General features: G+C 39.3%; 2 protein-coding genes across 2 annotated transcripts in view; both read right to left on the bottom strand.

Annotated features, from left to right (window-relative positions):
* LOC117810016 (synaptosomal-associated protein 25-A-like) overlaps window positions 1–2,598 on the bottom strand; it is a 65,127-nt gene extending 62,529 nt beyond the window's left edge. The window contains exon 1 of the mRNA XM_034679553.1: window positions 2,556–2,598. The gene's annotated coding sequence lies outside the window, so the exon portion shown is untranslated. The remainder of the gene's footprint in view (window positions 1–2,555) is intronic.
* Window positions 2,599–8,771: 6,173 nt separating this feature from the next.
* lrrc28 (leucine rich repeat containing 28) lies at window positions 8,772–20,715 on the bottom strand. The gene is made up of 10 exons (XM_034680829.1): window positions 20,537–20,715; window positions 18,591–18,827; window positions 17,375–17,415; window positions 17,122–17,159; window positions 15,575–15,712; window positions 14,455–14,661; window positions 14,248–14,350; window positions 13,900–14,084; window positions 11,253–11,412; window positions 8,772–10,364 (listed from the first exon to the last, which is right to left on the bottom strand). Exons 2-10 carry the CDS (start codon window positions 18,756–18,758, stop codon window positions 10,295–10,297), a joined length of 1,110 nt encoding a protein of 369 aa, XP_034536720.1. The 5' UTR covers window positions 18,759–18,827; window positions 20,537–20,715; the 3' UTR covers window positions 8,772–10,294.
* Between the last annotated feature and the right edge of the window lie 104 nt (window positions 20,716–20,819).

The raw sequence follows: 20,819 nt of genomic DNA, 5'->3' as shown, positions 1-20,819 counted from the left end.
TCTACCCCTCTGTCTATTTACATCTCTGACTCACCTCACCGTCACCTGTCACTTTCAACATCTGGACTGATGACTACTCATCACTGCTGCAGGGCTTTCTTTTTGTAAACCTACATTTTTCAGATGTTGTTTCTACATGAAGGAGGATCTGACCTTTTCTTTTTTTTTAATTAACACAGGCAAAATGGCCATAATATGACTAACAGTACCATGACACTACAAAACAAACTCAAAGTATCATGGAAAACACCAGACACAATGAATATTATTATATAGACAAGAACTGAGGCAAGGCAAGAAAGCAGTCCAAATGAACTAGATAGGATACCCTCATTAATTATAATTACTTCAGAAACTCTGCTAATATGTAAACTTATTTCAAAGTATAACACATGAAGTATATATCGGGATAATCCAAATTTCTCCCTAGCTTTATATGCTGCACTAGAATGCATTGATTTTTTTCTTCAAACTGAAATAAATGAAGCAGCAGTATGAAAATATTTACTGTTTGGGAACAGTTCTTGTCCTAACAGCCAAACAAACAACTTAGAGGTGTAAGTTTAGGGTCTTGAGTTGCTTGTGTTTGGTTTCATATTTTCTTTGTTGTATTCTGTCTTTGATTTCAGGGTACATTTTGTAGATTAACCTTGTGTTTAATCCCTGTTTATATTCTGTATTGATTATATGTTTAGTGATCCTTGCCTTGTCTTGTTTTAGTTTTGTAGTTATAGCTCCCGTGTGTCTGGTTTAGTTTTACTTCCTGCACTCGTGTTTTCCCTCCAGTTTGATTGATTGTTGAGTGGTTCCACCTGTGTCTAATTGTCCTGACCCTGTCTGTATTTAGTCTCTCTGGCTGTTTTCGAAACTGCCTACTATACTAGCAGTACGTACTGATTTGGCCAAAATTCAGTATGTAGTAAGTAGTAAGTGAACAAGATCAAAGTCTGCAGTATGTAAAAACTCCCGGATGTCTACTGATTCGGGAAAATTTCACACGTACTGTTTCCCACAATGCACAGCGCTTGTTCCGCTTTTTCTTTCCTCTTCTTTTTTGACAGGGGGGAACTCCGTTTGTATGTGCTGTGAAAATTATTAAACTACATATAACCACTTCTTATCAGTAGTTTCGCTACCAAAACCGGAAATCCAGTGACGCCTGCTCAGCATGCTGCATGCCTACTACAAATTGCGAGTTGAAAAAGTTGAAAAGTTAAAGAAGTACAAAGAATGATTTTAATAAGGTACAAGGAGGAAGACAAGTGTACATAATCACGAGGGGTTTACTTTTGTTTTTAGCATAAATATGAAGATAATATATGAAGATTTGACATGTGGGACTGCACTCATATAATGGCAGAAAATAGTGAATAGAGGGGTAGGATTAGATAAGTTTTAAACTTCTTCCTACTCCTTTTCGTACATGTAGAGTAAATTGTTTCACTGCTTGCTAATATTGATTTGTTTCTTTTGTAAAACTGTTTCTTTTTATTTTATGTTGTATAACTCTTTCTTCTTTTCTGCTTTTTTTTAATTGTATTTTTACTTTTACATGTTCGAAATAAAGTCATCAAATCAAATCAAAAATTAAAAAATCTGACGTTAGGCGACATTACATGTGTATTCTTTTCCAAAATATTCCTTAATTATTTCCCTCTCCTCTTCCATTCCGTCCAACTCAGTTTTAAAATTTGTGCTGGGTCTCACCTGAATAGTACTTATAGAAGGAGGAAATGATGCCGAGCTGTCGGTTTCCATCCAATCAGAAACAAGAATTGTTGTCCCTATCCTTTCGTTGTGTTTTCTTTAATGTCGTCATGTTTTCTGAAATGTGTTCTGTTTTGCCCTTCAGGGCCACCATAAAAAAAAGCCCTATAAATGTTGAAAAAAAAGAAAAAAATGCACAAGTTTTTAGATTAATATTCAGTACATTTTGTGGATATTAGTCCACAGTTTGATATTAACCTGGATGAATCTGCCTTCTGCATTCATGGTTCAGATCATTCCAAGTCCATTGAAAATAATAATGAAAAATGTAAAGAACCTATGATCCAATATTAGTCAGTATCAGAAATAGTAATCTTTCATTGCTGACAGAATGAAGGTTGAGTGATATCTCTCCTCAGGTGCTGTTGTTCAAAATGACTCAATGCAAATTTATGCCAAACACAGCACACACGATAAAAAGGATGTTCATTCAGAGAGCTTTTTTATGTGTTACGGACAGTGAGGCTGTCAGAGGTCAGTGACATATATGATAGAGGAGAGTGAAAAGGTTCCACATCATGATCTCCACTGAGGAACCTGAGTAGATATATCACACTGTGCGTACTATCAGACATTAACGTAGGGACACATCTCACAAACACCACAATTGTTTAGTGGTGTTAGCAAATATAAGAGTGAAACAGGTGGTAAAAGTAAACATACGCACCATCCCACGTAATAAATTAGGATTCATGATGTGACATTTCAGCCTGTTATCTACAGTAGACTGAACAACACTCCAGTCAGCTGTTGCTAAGTCTATTAATCCCCATCCCTAACACACTCACACACACTGTGCCCGGTCTGGGTCATCACAGGAAGTTACTGTTGTGTTGCATGATGTATCCAAATATGACAGTGTGTCTTATAATATGGGCTCCATCCATGCAGAGTTGCATATTATGTCAGCACAGTATCTGTCATGTGACTGGCTGTTAATACTAAAAATAAATAGTGAATGTGTGTAGCTTAGAGAAATAACTCATATTAAACTGAACATTTCCACTCTACCTCAGCCTGTCAGGATTCTATTTCACATAATGACCCCTTCCTTCAGGGGTGGATCTACAGGGGTGGCATAGGGTGGCAAGTGCCAAAATGTACTGCCCCCCTCTTGCTACCCCCATAAATATTTTTGTAGATCCGCCCCTGCCTCCTTATATATTATCCATTACTTAGCACAGTCCCATACGGCCCACATAGAACATCTAGATTCAAAACGATTCAAACATCAACCAGTGTTTACTCATCCAGGATTGGTTCTTGTGCACCAAGTGGGATTTCAACATAGAAACTTGGTTGAATACACAGTGATATCAGGTCTAAAAAAATAAGATCTCGTTTCAAAAATTAAAACATTTTCAACTGGCTTTAAAGCTAGGGTTGTAGTCACAGAAAGCTAGCATGAATTTGAATGTAGCATTTCCTCAGGACTCCGTTTCCCCTCCCCCCCTCCCCTCGGAGCTCCTCTAAAAACAACCCCCCGCTCACATGCATGAGCGCCGCTGATTCGTGACACGTGATTGTGACTGATTTAACCAGTCCTCAGCACATCGTTTGTGTTTTACACTACGTCAACTCATGTCTCACTCAGTGGTAAGAAAACACCAAAATATTATCATAGTGAAAGTTAAAAACACAAACAAACACGGCTATTGTTAGCACTCACAACTGTCATGCTAGCATTATCCAGTTGTACTGGTGACACAATATCAGGAGAAAAGCTATAATACATATAACACTGTAAAAAGCTCTACTGTTCTTTAAATGTGTTCAGTGTAAGATGTCTGACTACCAACCCCAGCTTTAATGTAGTTATTTCAGTCTGCCACAATTTGTTCTATAATTGTAATACCTTTATCATTTTAGGGTTCAAATGAGGACATACATTATTATTCTAAAGTTATTGAATATTAAAATGGTTAAATGAAATTAGAAAAGACATAATTACACTCATTTTATCTTTTATAAACAAAATGTTGCTACAGCATTGAGTAGTGTTTGGCATTTATGTAAAACTGAAGACCTTGCTAATTTGGATCATTACTGCTTTAAATTCATAGATGTCACAGAGCTGACCAAAACAAAAGAAGAGGACCTAGAATGCAGACTAAAACCAAAAGGTTTAATACACCCCCCCACAAAAAAATATTTAAACAAAGTTCAAAGTTCATCCAAAAATCCAACTAAGCTCACATGTAAAACACATATCCAGGAAAAACGCACATCAGAAACACATGGGAAGAGATGGTAACACTTATAATGAACTGATAGCACAAGGGAGGAAAAACAGGGACTAAACACAGACTTCCTCGGCATCAGTTTTATCCTCATGGTGTTCTTACCTTGGTCAGCTTGCTGCACTAGAGCGATTATTATACAGGCTTCTAGATAAGGGGGAGGAGTATGACTTGAAATGGAGGCAGTATCACTCATTTCAATGTCGGACTGAAGACATTTCCGCTCAGAAAAGGGGAAAATAATTAAAGTTGAACTACAATATATACTGGGAAAACTGTGGGAATACCGTGGTAGATTTAATAGAAACACTGTCAACTTTGAAGATGTCTGTGCATCTCGTTTTTTATTATTTTCTAATTTTATTTATTTTCTGGTATTGTGTTTACTTTAGTTTTGATGTGGTCTTTGACTGTTAAAAGACCAATAAACTATTATTCATTAAAAAAAGGAATCACAAAGGACAAAAATCCATATAAATTGTGTGACTGTAGCTGCTGTTCATATAAATCCAAAGAGTGAGGTGATTTTGAGGAAGAATGAAGAATGTTCTTACCCCAAGGACATTGAATGTCAGTCAGACATTATGTCGGCTCTCTGAGGAGGGACTTTCTCCTGCTATAAAAACCTGATGTCTTCGCTTTGGCTCAGATCTCTTCTTGCTCCTGGACAAGCAACCTCTTCGAAAGTGGGTATAGCTAACACACAAGCTAAACCGTTCCACAGAGCAAGCTAAACTCTAAGTCGTTGAACACTACTGTAGCACTATGGAGCCAACTGAGTTTATGGTAGCTAACCTGCCACCAAAAAGTAGCTGCTAGAGCTAGCAACCATACTAGTGTAATAGATAGCCACCATAATAACTGCTCACCACTTTTCATGCACTCGATGGAGCATGCTTGATGTAGGAGCCTGAACCCTCACTACTTGTCGAACAGTGCACCAGGTAAACTTGCGGATCCTATGTTTGTGGTAGACATGCCCCTGCAACAGGAGCAAACAGAGAGGAACACCATCCTACTTGGCACTGCTGTTAGCTGGGTTGACCAGCTCGACACGATAGCCCCACTAACCAACCCCAACAATCTTGTAGCAAGCCTGAGGACAGAGAAGGATGACATCCAGGGGAAACTTCTCAGACAGAGGAGACAAGACCCTCATCCTTGGTTCTGAAGAAAATAATGAGGACTGTGTGGAACTCTTTACCATTCAGCTAGCTGCAAAGCCGATGGCTGGTTATGTGGCAAGCTGCAGCTCTCCAAACCTGACCTTGAGTACTGACCATAGACTGTATAAAATATGACGTAGGATCCCTGACTTCACCCATCTGTTTCTGAAGCTCTGTTTTGAGGCCAATGGTCGTCGGGGCCATATTGCTGCTGTCGAGCGATGGTGACGTAAAAAGGCGGGCTTTGAGCCTCCTAGCCAACAGCTACAGTGTTCCCGCCTGTCAATCAAGTCTGCTGTGCCTCTCATTAGAAGACTCGTTATCTAAATATCTTTGAAATTACTGCGTTAGAAAAAAAATCACCCACCTCACAGTGAGAGCCGATCGAGGAAATGAGCTATCCAGACTTCACTCGTCTTTTGTACCAGGCTGTAAACATGTTTATTTCTGTTATTTCTGTTTATTCCTGTTTATTTCTATTTATTGAATTGGTGTGTATGTGGGTTTCCGGTACTTCTGGAGCCAGCCTCAAGCAGATCCTTGATGAACTGCAGTTTTTTAGCACTTCCGCATTGGACTCCCATATTTTTAGACCAGAGGTTGCTGCTTGGTACTGACCAGTGCAACACCTGCAAAATAGTGTGGTCTGAAGTTCTAGCTGATATCATCAGGAAAGACTTCAACCCACCCCAGCCCTATGCAACAAACTGTGAGCGGTAACTGACCTCTGCCCATGTCTTCTTCACCAGTGCACTGTACAGCCCTCTGGAAGAGCTATGGCCCTGATAGTCGCTCAGGAGAGAGCAAGATGGCTCATCTTATTCAGCCGCTGAGTTTCTAGATGTTCCTGTGGACCCAAAAGCTGATACGGCCCAGCGGTGGCCACAATGCAAAAAGATAAGAGAAGGCAAAGCGTTACAGCTGTGTATACCCAGAAGTGTGCAGTCATCCTAGGCTCCTGCGGCACAGCAGACATTTGCACAAGTGGTCGCATGTCCAGCCCATTGTATTATAAAATGCCAGCCTCAACCCCACGAGGGCAAACCAAACCCTTTGATCAATGGACAACTTCTGCTGCTCTGGGGGTAAGTACACTGGTAACAAAGAGGGACAGCAGTGAGAAGCTTGCTCCGTCCCCCCCAGAGAGTGTTCTGTTCCAGAGAATGTAAAGAGGCATATCAAGGCCCCTCAAAGGTGTGCAGAGGCTATGTCAGCTTGGTCCCAAAAGCACACACCAGTGTAAAAACTCACACCAGGACACAATCGCACACCAGTAAATAAATGTGTTTTCTTGCACGCGTCCAGGCCAAGGGCCAAGGACATATGGCTGTGCGTGCTTGCAAAGGGCTGACAAGAGCTATTACCCTGCTTGTGGCAAAGCGAGACAGTCTGACTTTTGCTATGGGCGCTGTGCAAACTGAGCGATCTCCCTCCCTGATATTATCTGCAGCTTGGCCTGCGCTTTGACTGGTTATGAGGTTATGTAGGATAATAACTGAGAACCGGTCATGGCTTTACTCCCCCACTTTCTCATTAACACAGGAAACACGAGCAGGTGATGAAGATGTGATGAGTGTGTGAGGCAGCCGGAACGTGTCTCTGTGCTCTATTAGCACCGTGCAGTAGTCTTTATTAAAAGTATAACCACAGCCTAGAAACATTGAAAACATGACTGTCACTTTGCTCTGCGACTGATTTGCGTCTTCTGATGTTACTTTGGTTTTACCTCCGGACGAACATGTTGATACGGCCCGTGTGTTTCCTCTACACTTTGGAGGAATGTGACAGTGAGACAAAGATGATTAAATATTTGATGAACTTTAAGACAAGCTTATTGGAAATGACTCACCACACATACAAATAGAATATGCAGATTTTAGTGATGATGGTGACGTGGGTCTGTTAATATGTTGTTATTTCTTATTTCTTTATTTCTTAGGATCCCCATTAGCTTCCACATTGTGGTTGCTAGTCTTCCTGGGGTCAACACAACAAAAAAATAACAAGAAAAACAATTATTTAAAGTCACACATTATCCATAAAACAAAGATGCAATAGCAGCCAATTAAAAAAATCCAGAATGAAAATGAAAAAAATTAAGTATCTGAGCAAATAAACGATGAGTAGCATTAAACTACAAATAATGGAAACAAAAACTAAATTGTCACAAACACATGGCACCAATAATGAATAAAACAAAGACTTTCAAAACAGTGATTACATAATAACATCTATGATGAATTTATCAGCATTTGTTTAAGTGACTTTTTAAAAGAAAATCTGTTTTTGATCATTCTCATGTTGGTGGGGAGTTGATTCCAGGCAGAGGAACCTCTAAAAAGAACAGATCTCATCATACAGTTAGGACTTGGTGTTAGCAGATGACCAATGCTCACATGACGTGTCGTATACCTATGATTAAAATCAGAATATTTGAGTATATTACAAAGAACTGTGGTGTGTTGTTCAATGAAATGAAATGTGTAAAGGCATTCAAATATAATCTGACTTCAGTTCTCCCTCTCACCAACTGCGTCACCAATTCCCTCTGCCTCTAAATGTACATACGCCTGGGTCAGAGTTTGCTTACCGGTAGTCACATTTTCCCATTAAGTTTCTTTTATAAATCACAAACTTGGCGTGAAGTTTCAGGTGCTGTTTTGTGCGTAAGCAATGTTTATAAATGAGACCGCAGCTCTGGATTATAGATGACTGGATGACACTGAGTGCATCTCTTATGTCTACTTTTAAATGCAGGTGCAGATCTATGTTTATGTAGACTTTGATTGTGTGTGTTTGTATGTGCATCCTGTGTATTAGTATGACCATTCAGCATGTGTGTGTTATTTCATATTTGCAGTTAGCAGATATGTGATAGTCACAAAGGGAGCACAGTGAGCTGAAGCACCAGGCAGAGAAGGATCAAGGTCTCACACTCATTTTAACACAGTATTGATCGTGGTTATGGCACTGCTATGCTTCATCTTTCCATAACACTCTGTTATCACTTACATACATGCAAAGTGTGGAGGCCTTGGGTGCTTTGTTTTTCTGAGCATGGTCCATGATCAACATGGATTTGTTCCATTCGTTCAGAGACGACTTGTCTTGACTTGCCCAAGATAAAAAAAGTATTGTGGTCAATATTACCTGGCAGATGCTTACCTTTTATAGAATTATATTGTATGTTTACAAGTACAGGCCGATATAAAAAAAAACGTATTCTACATGAAATATAGTATAAAAACAATGCTTTGTGTGGTACAGTAATTTATCCTCTAGAGAGCATGCCACAACTCCATAGTTTGTAGCACTTGTAGTAGAGCCTGACGAGGAATGTTTGAGATGAAAAATCATTTTCAACTTTTTTCTTTTTTAATATCCAAACAAAAACTATTTTCTTATCCATTTTGAAATGTCACTATATCAGCTGTAATTGGTGAATATTACAATATCAAATCTGTAGGTTTTCTCAGAAAACTCCAAAATACCATGATTTCAGAATATTTTTAAGTCCAAGACCCTTTTTTTTGTTTGTAGTTTTACTAAATAGTAAAACAGTATGCTACCTGAAATAAATGCAAACTTTAAAAAACAATTGTAGTTGTCTTCAGTTTTTATATTCTTTGTACAATTGTTATTCAACAGGCTGCATGAGCCATTCTTGTATTTTACAGAATTGATTTAGAAAATGAAAATTTGGGACAAGGAGAATTATCTAGTTCAGGTAACAGAATTAACAGACTCTGGAGGTGAGCACAGCTCCCCTGTCAAGCTTGGCACACACCCTGTCTGCTGCCAGGATGTCTTGATCTTGCATACAGGGGAGCAAAAGAGCCCAACCGCCCAGAGTCCTGATACTAACAGCTACATGTCAAATACTGGCTGAGTCACATTACAGACCGTTAGTCCGTGTCAGAACACAGACTAACTGATGGGAGGCAATTTGAGTTGTTTAGGATGGAGGATTAAAGCTGTTGCTCCCAGTGTATTTGAATGTATTTTTTAGCAGTCAGGACTTTACTTTTTATGGTGCTTAAGTCTAAATATCCACCTTTAGCAGTAACACATTTTCATGGATCCACTCTGACAAAAATAGAGAAAAACTCAATGACCAAACAAACATTAGTCAACATTTACTGTCAAATGCAACCCAAAAAAACCCCAAATGATAAATACAAATTGTACAACACAGTCATGAACAGAACAAGAGTCAGTTCAATAGGACGATCACACAGCGTTGCAGAAGCGTACACACGATTTCACTTCAAATTTTAAAAAAGTCTGCAGATGTTTGAGGTGGACAAAGTTGATGCAACAACCTGGACATTCTGGGATTCTGACAACAGAGAGTGCATTTCAGTGTATGTAATGATACAAATATTATTCTTAAACATGTGAAATGTTCCAAAATGAGTTCAAATGTTCAAATATAACACAATTTCATGAACAATTAATATGAGTTTCAGATGATGGTTATCCTTGGCTTCTTTTATTAAGGGGAGCTTATATTTTGACAATAAACTCAGACATTGTAAAATGTGTTTTGTCACACTTTGTTTAGGTATAAATGTAGATTATAGGCCTTCAAATTTCTTCAGAAATGAGTCAAACAAACTTTCCTTCAAATGTTTACATACAATCCATGTTTAAACCTCAAATCTAACTCCACACTCAGCTGAATGTGTCTGCTGCAACACGCCTGTGTGAAAAATGGCTGATTTCACAAAAATCAAACAGTGCTTGTTCTTGAAAAGTGCACATTTGTGAGAAGTTACTTCACATCACTACTGTTAGTTTCTAGACAGAGCTTGTTAAATGAGCCCATCAGTGTTTACACAGAGTTTCATTGATCCCCGCGGCCATACCGGCAAACAATCATCCTTCAGGAACGTCATGTAGTTTTGAGTCTTTGACCAGAGCATGTCGAGTCTTGTCGAGTCTCGTGTCCATCATCTGACGCAGTAAACGACTGTTGCTCCTCTGTGGTTCTCAGTATTGTCAATAAAGCACAGAGCTCCTCCAAACAGACATTCACACAAGATACAAACAACTGTCGGTCACCTTCTGGAAACCGCTCAGCAGCTTCTGAGCAAACGTTCGCCGGAAAAAAAAACTATGTCATCCTTGGAGGTTGAAGGTCCGGAGGCAGTGACTTGAGCAGCAATAGGCCACAAAACTCACAGTCGTCCTTCAAAGGAGAGAAGAATTATAGAAACAGATGAGCATGCATGTTTAGCTTTAATCACTTGCAAACATGAAACAAGATTTGTGGACATCTTTGAACATAGTGATGAAAAAGAGGGAATGTGGTGTCTAATTGAGACTACTGCTTTATGGGGATAAAGGTGTGTATGTTTGTTTGGATGGCAACTCGATCAAAGCCACACGTCTCATCTGCTCCTTTGTTTCAGAAACTCCAGCTTCTTAATATCTATAACACCAATATCTTTCACATGTGTTTTTTTGTATAAAATACAATGTGAAGGGAATATCCCTGATCACTTCAAGTCTTACTTCAAATTAAATTCACAGGTCCACTCTTATTTAACTCGTCAAACTTTATTTCTTCATCCTCCTAAATGTTTTACTTGTAGAAGTCAATTCTCAATACGTTTCAGGGGCAGCAAATTCTGGAATATTTATTCAAATGTGGCGAAAAATGTTTATCTTTAAATGTTTTAAAGGATGCTTGAAAAAACTTTTAACCACTGTTACTTAATTATACTCATCATGCTCAACCTCATATTCATAAACCGGTATTCCTACACATCATATTCATATTTTGTACTTTTGAATTCTGTTGATGTAATAACTGTATTTATATCAATTGTTAATTTTGTATATTCTTATGTTATTTATTTTTAGTATCAACTATTGTCTTTATATGTGTCAGTTTAGTATTTTTTAATTAATTTTTGATATAAGAACAATATTCGGGAGGCTTCAAATAAGCTCAGAGTTTTCTGTCTCTTCCTGCACATTATATTATTTATCTTTGCTCTTTTTTTGTGTGTATTTTCTTTTAATTGTGCAAATAAATAAACATAAGCAAACAAACATAAACACATGTTCTGACCTGCGGTGCACTCCTGCAAGTGCAGTGTCTCGGAGTGGAAAGAGTTTGGGGTAGATGATGGTGAACATGGTCTGACTGCAGCGGTGACAGTGTCCCAGGGGGAACTGCAGCAGGTCCAGCAGGCTCTTCGGGAGGCTGATGGGAGGCAGCAGGCTGAGGTCTGCAAACACACCAGGAACAAGAGCATTTGTTCAACTATGGAGATCAAGCCACTTCACTTGGTCTTTGTTAATAATCAATTTGTGTAGAAACTATTTTTCAACTGTGATGATGTTTTTTTAAATGTTGTTCATTGTTTGGCATAGTTCCACAATACATAGACGACTACTGTCAGAAACTGGGATCTGTTCACAAAGACACAATAACACAACTCAAGTAAAGGCTTAGAGGTTTCAGTCGTATATCTGAGAGATGCAGAGCAAACCCAAAATGTACATGCACACAGGGTGTTAAATGGCATATATCCGGCACACAAATTGCATTATGTGTTCACTGCCCCCAATTTTTTTTTCGCTTTCTTTCTTTTTTCTAAGTGTTATCAATACTGAGTCTGGATGCTATAAGTACAAACTGAAAGTGTCTGCTGTGTTCAGGAGCGGCAGCAGAGTCACAGCGCAGGGCAGCAGGAGTCAGATTTCACTTGTCACATGTCGACAGGAATGAGAGATGACCTCGAGCAATGTAAACAAACAGCTGACGGACAAGATGATGGCAGAGGACCTATGATAATAACAAAGTCATGCTGCATTCCCAGAGATTCAGCCAGACAGAAAATCCCCCCCCCCCCAAAAAACCAAAACAAAATTAGATGGAATAGCTGAGCCCTTTGTTTCAGATTGTTGTGCTTCCTCCTGAGAGTGAGAGAGATCTGTATTATTAAGTTGTAAATACAGGTTTTTTTAAAAAGGAGGAAAAAAAGGTAATAAATAGGGATGCGCTGAAATGAAAATTCTTGGCCAAAACCGAAAACGAGGAAACCAAGGCCGAAAAACGAAAACTGAAACACCGAAATAAATGATTATGCCAGTTATTAGTAGGGAGACCAGGGGCAGTTTTAACACTTGATCCAATCAGGAACAAGTTAGGAATCACCTGATTCACTCTGCACATGCTCAGTTTAGTTGCAGCTAGTTTTTTGTAGCAGTTTGAACACACTGGGTTAAAGGAGCTCAAAGTTATAGACAGAAATGTCAAAAATGTTACAACTGTCCCCGGTCTCCCCTACCATTGCATTTATGGCTTTGACTGTGTACTAACCTCACTAAAATAAAGGATCTCAGTGAACATACCAGAAAACGAGGGTGCATGCCCCTCATCCAGTTCAGAGAGACGAGTTCTTTTTTCTGTGCTCTGTTCTCCTTCCTGCTCTGTGCGCTTCTCTGTCTCCAAGCAGGTTCTTCGCATCCATTGCGGCCTGGATCATTTCTTGTGCGCCCTGCTTTATTCCCACATCCAAGTAATGATCTTTATAACGCGGATCAAGTACAGTCGCGAAGAAGTGCAGAAGATCAGAGTAGATCTCAGTGAAACGTGTGCTGACATACTCTAAGAGTGTACTTTTCATTGTTTTCACTCCGTCTCAACCTCTTTGCTTAGAAGATGCTTTAGTGCTGCAGTTAAAGGAAGAACGGATGCAGACATGTTGGCCCTTATCCAGACAAGCACGCACTGGTCGTGGTTTTTGCTTGCGTCATCACAACATTCTGTTTCAGCCGGGTTGTTTACGGTGGCCGTATTTTCAGTGCATCCCTCGTAATAAGAAAGGGTAATAAGCTGTAAGTAACATCATAACAGCAGGTAAGGAACAATACCTAACAGCCAGTAGCTATAATGGGGAGCTAATGGCTGACCTCAGATGATTTCTGTCGAGACATAACTTTCAGTTTGTTTCATGACCACAAAGCTGTGTGAAAATTCGCACCCACAAGCTGCGTCTAACTGTATACCACTGGAAAAGCAAGGCAGGCAGGCAGGCAGAGGCTTCATACTGTTGAAATGCATAGCTACTCCATGCTGTCCCAGACTGAAGCAAGTTGATTGGTGAGCTACAGGCATCCACTGCATCCCTGTACACTAATCAGTTACAGCGGATAGCCACCTCTATTTTAAATAATGCCTCACACCCTCTGCACAGTGATTTCCAGCTTCTTCACTCTGCATGACAGTTTTTAGTCCCAAGGTGCAGGACACAGCGTCACAAGAAAAGCTTTGTTCCTGCTTCTGTTACTGAGCTGAATAAGCAATAGCTTTTTTAGCCTCCAATTTTAAGACTTGAGCCCAGAGTGTCTTATTTATTCATGTGGTTCTAATCATTTTTATTGGTTGACTGTTTTCTGATATGCGTTTTAAATGGAACCTTTATCACTTTTATCATTTTATCATGTCTATTCATTTTACCATTTTAGTGTTAGATTGGTTTTGGGATATTTTTGTATGTTTTGCACATTAAGTAGTTTGTTGTGTCTGACATCTTTCTTGTAATTTTGTATTGACCTTACATCTCACTGGCTTCAAAACAAGATTACCTACGGGTACAAATAAAGTAACCTGAACCTGAACCTGACATAGTGAAAGGTGAAAATGATTGTAGGACTCCTTTTAACACTCAAAGATGAATGCCTACAACTCAATATCATACCCTTCTCACCTGTTGGGTGTCGGCTGTAGATTCGATGCAGGGTTCTCATGGCCAGCTCCTCCAGAGGGACCACGTTGTCCGTTCCTGAACCCACCACCTTAACTTCAGCCGGGAGCCCAATCAGAGCCTCACCTAGCGCCTCACCCAGCACCTCACACAGGTCACCTTCAAACACCTGGGCTGACACGCCACACCTGAACAGTAGCAGCACACAGAGACAGTCTAAATCTCTTACACATCTTGAAGGACTTGCATTTATTCTGCTCTGTTTATGAATACATAGAGTTAAACTGACCCAAGTTTAATTAGATGAATAAAACTTTATTTATAGCATATCAAAATAACAAAGTGTGTTACCCGCTGCAGCCGATGACCTTGTTATATAAGTAGGATGGGAGGCCCTTTAGGTCAACATTGTTGTCCACAAATACAAACTGCAACTCCCGTGATCTGCCCAGATCTGAAACATACACACACACACACACACACAAACAGATATGAGCTCTGTCCTCCTCACTATGTATTCATCACGATGTCAAAGTACAGATAAAGGGGTTTACTAACCGAGCGGTAGGAAGGTCAGACGGTTAGCTGCCATGGAGAGCTGGTTGAGGCGGTGGAGCCAGCAGATCTGCCGGGGGACGTGGCTCAGATGGTTGTGGTCAGCTGTCAGATTCTGCAGAGACGCACAGCGATGCAGCCGGTCTGGTAAAGATATCAGCTGGTTCATGGAGACGTCCAGAGTCTCCAACTCCTGTAGATCGCCAATCTCTGGAAGGTGTCACACAGACAGGAGACAGAGCCTGAATCAGATCACTATCACTTCAAGTCGAGCTTCAATGGGATCATTTTAAACTGGTTTAGGTTAATTTAATCATTTTTAATTTTAGATACCTGCAAACAGAAAAGTCTTTTTTTCATGTCATGTAACATTTTTCATGTTCTGCACCCAAGTACGTCACTTTTTATAAATATTTATGATGCTTGAATCGTGACTGTTGGTCTCTGTAATTACATGCTATCTTCCCTCTGCATTTTAAAGACACTGACTCACAGTGGGTGAGAGGATTCAGTCATTTGACAAGAGTCCAAATATCAGACAGACTTGTGGTGTGATCAGGCCAGTGTACTTTTGTTTTAGGACTGCATTGCACTGAACTTGGTTTTAAATATTGGTGAAGCTTTTTGGCACATTAAGGACCATGACGTGTGTAAATATGCTGGTATGAACAAACAACACGGTTATCTTTATGATAGAGACCAACAGTTCTTTAACTCAGGAGCAGATACAGAGACTTGCAACTTAAATATTTGTCATCTAAAGCTAGTGGTAGAGTACTGAAATATCAACAATATGTTAATTATGTGACAAGAAAATGTCAAATTGAGCAACAAAAAACAGTTAATCCTTCATTGAGTAAAAAAAAAAAATCCAGATTTTAGTCCAAAGTTATGATGCCGAGTGTGTTCGCCTCTGCTTTATAGTTTGATTGAGTACCTCTGACGCCCTCTGCTGGCACATCACACACTTACAACTCATATCAGGCTTTCATTCTTGCTCCTAAAACTGTTACTGGAACAAACAAAGGAAAATGTTGCAGTCTAACAATCTGTGATATACTACACTAATGAGAAGAAGAAGACCATCCCATGAGAAACACTAACAAAGACACCTGTGTGTTACCTGGAGGAAGAAATTTCAGATGGTTATTGGACAGTCTCAGGTGCCGCAGAGACCTCAGGCGGCCAATCTCTGGACAGAGGAGTTGGAGCGCGTTATTGCTCAGGTCCAGTGACTGCAGTCTGGCAAGGTTTCCAATAGCTGAGGGATTGAATTAAAGTTGTTGTCATTGTGCTCAAAAAACAAGCTTAAATTAGATGAGATATTGAGATTCTTTCCAGGTGTGACCTGTCCGTTCTGAGATTTCTCTTACTTTTTCTTTAATGATAAATTCAGCCTTATATTCATCACTGGTACATTGCCTCATAATAATAATAAAACACAGACTGTTTCTTAACTGTTGGAAGAAAATCTTCTAAAAGGCACTAGGTTACGTTAGGCTACACTAGGCTGCCTGTTGTGACAGTTGTGAAATCCTCTATCAAGAGAGAATGGGAAAACAGTAACGCTGCCCTTTAAAACTCCAGAAACTGCTCTCGTTTGAACGTTTGTGAAAAGAACAGCTGATGCAACACAACAGTAAACATGCCTTGTCACAACACAACATGTTGCTGGCATCTGATTTAAAATGAGCATATATTTCTCATTCAATAACATTTTCAAGCTTCCACATTTAATATGTTGTCCTCACACTATTGTGATTTAAATATAGATTTCAAATGACTAAAGTCTGTTTTCATTTATCACCTAGTCCAAACTTCTTTGGCATTGGGTTTGTATTAAAAATAATACATTAACTGTAATTTCTGCATTAAGATCACTTTGAAGACTAATCTATCTTATCAACAAATTAAATGGGAGAAATAGAGACATTTACTGCTTCACTCTCTTCAGCTGCAAGTTTAATAATCAAAGCATCCCACTGAAACCACATCTGGTAAGATAATGTTATTTACATTAAGCTATTTGACCAAACTCAGAAAGCATGGGGGGAGAGAACACAAACTCTTCATTTGATCATGTTGCTCTCCTGTATATAAGTCACTACATAAAGTGTAGGAAGCAGAACGCAGTCTGAGGTCGATGTTCACAGTGACACATTTACAGCTGTCTCATATGAAAGAATTCTGTGCAGCTTCAGTGAGTGTTACAGTAGATCTGTGCATTAGACTTAATGATACCAGCTGAAGGTGCCAGGAAACTGTCTTTGTTTTATCCTCCAGTAAGCCAATACATTTTTGCATCAGCTGATGGAAAACTCACATTCTTACGGTGGCCCTGAAGTGCAAATCACAACGGCAAATCAGAAAACACCATCTTCTGGTTTGGTTAATGTCATAGTGTTTTCTGATTTGCCGTAGTATTTTCTGATTTGCATACATGTTAACTTGTTTGTGTATACCTGTTGCACAGGTATTTGTGTTGCTGTGCGCACATGATGAAGCATGCTGCTCGGGTGTGTAAATCTGAAAATAGCACAGCCTGTTGTTCTACATCAGATCTATTTGAGAGGACCAGCCGGTCACCAATCACAGCCAATTGATGCACCTTTAAATATGAGTGAGCACTTATTATATATCAATATTATCAAGACACATTAAAGGACTTACCTTGAGGAATAATGACTATGTTGTTTGAGTGTAAATACCTTGAAAAAAAGAGACAGAGAACCTTTTTTAGAGCAAAAAAAACCCCAAACATTTCCAGAATAAATTCAGAACAAATGTTAAATCACTAAAATTGGCCAGAATCCCCTATTACTGAGTCCAATATACCACATACAGGTCTAACTGAACACACTGCTGTGAGATAACAGCTGATTTCATAACTTGTAGAAAGCAAACAGCTTAGCTAAATACTTACAGTTCAATCAGGTTTGGAAGCTTTTGAGCAAGATTATCAGGCTGAGGGAGAGATAGAGAGAGAGAAAGAAGAAATAATGAGGAAATATTCAGGCAAAACTGCTCTGCTGCTCTACGTTTCTAGTACTAAGTAGGGGTGTAACGATTCTTTTTAACAACTAGCGGTTCGTAACACGATTCGTGGTTGCCGATACGATTAAAGGACGATACTGCTTCATCCAAAACGATACGATCCAAAACGATTCAGTGACTTGAAATCGATTCAGTAACTTTTTAGCCAAAAATTCAACCAGTTTGACTGTGAAATAAATACCTTGATACTGGACAGTCCTAGATTCCTGTTGTTGCTGTGATGTTTTTTGCCCGAGCCAACTTTTGTCCTAGTCTCTGACTAAACATGCTGGTGAGGCCTGAGGCTTTGCAGAGCTGATGTTACCTTGCGCTGCTGCTGGGTCGGCATTGTGTGAAATCTCATGACGCCTTAGTAGCTGGTTGGATAGTACTAGGGACAGACCAATTATCGATCAGGCTGATTATCGGTGCCGATATTCGCATTTTGTCGCATATAGGCATCGGCTTTTTTTAAAAATCCGACGGCCGATAAGAGATCAATTTAAAACTGGTTTATTTTGGCTCAAAATTCACTAAATCACAAGGCAGAAATGAAACCGTCTGCAGAAACTGTAGCCGAGGTTGCGTTCCGTTTCTCCTGCAGTTTCTAATTGAAGGGGACGAGCTGAGCAGCATCCGTTGTGTCTAGTACAATTACTAGTGATTTAAAACTCATACAACACCACTCAAAAAAACTGAAATACCCCCGTAAAACAAAGATAAGTGAAAGATTAACATTTCAGTTAAACTTTAGGGAGCTATCTATTTGTTTAAGTTTTCATTTAACTTTATGAGACATGCTGCTGCTGAGCCTGTGAGCTCCCTGCACTGTTTGTTAGAATTTTAAAACGAAGACGTCTATTGTCTAAGATAAAAAAAAACTTTAACTTTAACTTTAACAACATTAGTTGGAGTCAGTATTATTCAAAATTTTGACGCCAATATTTCCCCTTTTACTGCAAATGAATATCGGCTCCAAATATCGGTTATCGGCCTCCTTGACTACTAATAATGTTTTCTTATTTACATTTGAGTTTAATTAGAACAATAATCAGCTGTATTAGTGATGTCTGACAGGTACGTCATTGTATTGTGAGTGTAAATACCAGAGTAGTGAGCGAGTTCCTCTTCATGTAGAGTCTCTCCAGAAACTGCAGTCCTTCATCCTTCAGCAGCTCCACAGGGAAATGATTCAGATTTCTGTAGTTCAGAAACAGGTTCTTATGGCGCTCCTGCTTGGCCATGAAAATCGTCTCGTGGAGTTCAGTTGCCATGTCTGAGGAGGAAACCTCTCCACCCCCACCAAAGGAGACTTGGCAGTGCCTCCTTCTTCTAAGGCATTACTGTTTCATGAAAGAACGAAAGAAGGCATCCAGGGAGAGAAGTGTTTGTTTGAGAGCAGGCAAAGGAAACACAGCATGGATCAGGATTATTACAACCTGGAACTGTAGCACTGAGTACTTTTAATATGCCTCCAAAGTGGACAGTGCACAGGCAAACACAGAAGAGGGGTTTATACATTTGTTCAAGGCTTTACAGATATGATGACACACAGGAGCGGGGTGTACTCAAAAGGTCCAAAGTCTGATTCTATATGCTAGACTGATCTGAAACCGATACAGGGTCAGGAAACAGGTAATATCACTGCAGGTCCATAACACCCCAGACACAAAGAGTTCAGACTTCTTCTGTAGACGTTACTGTGGGCCAAAGAACCAGAGAAGCTGTCGCTTTGATGAACTCTTCTTAACTCAGAGTCAGGACCAGTTCATGTTTATTACCTGATCAGTCTAAAACATCCACATGTGAAATATGTTATGTATTATTCACTGTCATTGTTTAACTCCGCCCTCTTTTTCATGAATAATTGATCACACTATCACAGGCAAATCCGCATGCTCAACCTTTTAGCTCATTTCCATAAAGCAACCTGATCCCCTTCTTATTTATCTCAGCACTTTTGCACTCTCCATTGCACTGTTATCCATTATAATACATTTTACATATTAAAACGTCTTTATGTTGATATCTGCCTAGAGAATATAGATTATAGTTTAAGTGTGTAAGCTTTAGAGCAGGGGTTCCCAAACTTTTCGGCCCGTGACCCCCACAATATAGGTGCCAAAGACTCGCGACCCCCACTGTCTCTCAAATTGATTTAATGTGGCTTCATTTAGCTGGTCTGCAGAAAATGAGCCTATATGTGAGCATGTGGCTGTGTTTCCTGTGCTGTTATGAATCAACCTGCTGCTACTGATGCTTTTGATGATTAAATGTTCACTAACCCTAAACTTAGGAGTCATCTGGCAAAAAGAAAGGCAGAAAACTCATTACATTTTCTATTTTCAAGGTTTTTATCAAGTTTAGATACTATTTTTGTTGATATTTTTTTACTATAAAAGGGGTAAAATTTACTATTTTTTAGATAACTTAAACTTTTTTTTTGCATGTTTTCAGTGTTTCTTTGTCCACCGCAATTTAACAAATTATATATAAGTAATACAAAACCAACAAAGAGAAGAAAAAATTATTAAATACAAAAAATACAAACACAATAATGTTAATAAAGGAATGATCATAATTAAACGTACACACAAAAAAGAAGATAAAGATAAGAAAACAAGGTCAATAAACTAAAATAAATAATAATATTAATACATATTTCTAGATAAATCTGCTTTAAAGGGGGTTACATCTGTCTAATGTGTTTCTTGTATTCATTGTATACCCATTTTTCTCTCTATACATTGAATGCAACATAAACCGGTGTATGTGCCCACATTCTTTGCCAATAAAATCAATAGTGATTCTTTGTGTCGCAGCAGGAGGTAAAAGCGTCTCTAAGCTGATTTAAAGCTTCTTCATAAACTAAATCAACTGGTTTATGCATGACAGCACAGAGAAGCTGCTGGAGAGGATGAAGCAGACTCTGTAGTTCTTTAAGACTGACTCACTTTCTGCTCGGCTGTCATTCTGAGCACCATTAGCGTGCTAGCTAAGTGGCTGCCATCACTATCGAAAACTATACACAGAAAGCGTTTTAATGACTTACCTCAACAGTCCAGATCCATTTGATCCTGATGTATTTAGTAGCATATGCCCATGACCCGAACAAAGCTGAAGTTATGTTAATAACGGTCTGAAAGCTGACACAGAGTCTGAAGAGCAGCAACAGATATCAGCCGTAAACAACAGACCACTTCTTCTACGCCTTCATTTACTGCAGACAGCACACTGCTGGCGGACTGCTGCTGCCACCTGCTGGTAAATCATAAAATTACGACTGTAATGTTACAATGTTACAATGTCATTTAGCAGACGCTTTTATCCAAAGC

The sequence above is a fragment of the Notolabrus celidotus genome, chromosome 3, assembly GCF_009762535.1.
Source record: "Notolabrus celidotus isolate fNotCel1 chromosome 3, fNotCel1.pri, whole genome shotgun sequence".
Lineage (NCBI taxonomy): Eukaryota > Metazoa > Chordata > Actinopteri > Labriformes > Labridae > Notolabrus > Notolabrus celidotus.
This window is presented reverse-complemented; position numbering and strand designations above follow the sequence as displayed.

Bases quoted from the DNA above. Each gene is read 5' to 3' on its own strand.
- lrrc28 (XM_034680829.1), bottom strand. From the start codon at position 18,758: ATGGCAACTGAACTCCACGAGACGATTTTCATGGCCAAGCAGGAGCGC. The intron at 17,416-18,590 runs GTATTTACACTC...TCTCTCCCTCAG, and splicing joins GGAACTCGCTCACTACTCTG to CCTGATAATCTTGCTCAAAA. The intron at 10,365-11,252 runs GTCAGAACATGT...TCTCCTTTGAAG, and splicing joins CTTGCAGGAGTGCACCGCAG to GACGACTGTGAGTTTTGTGG.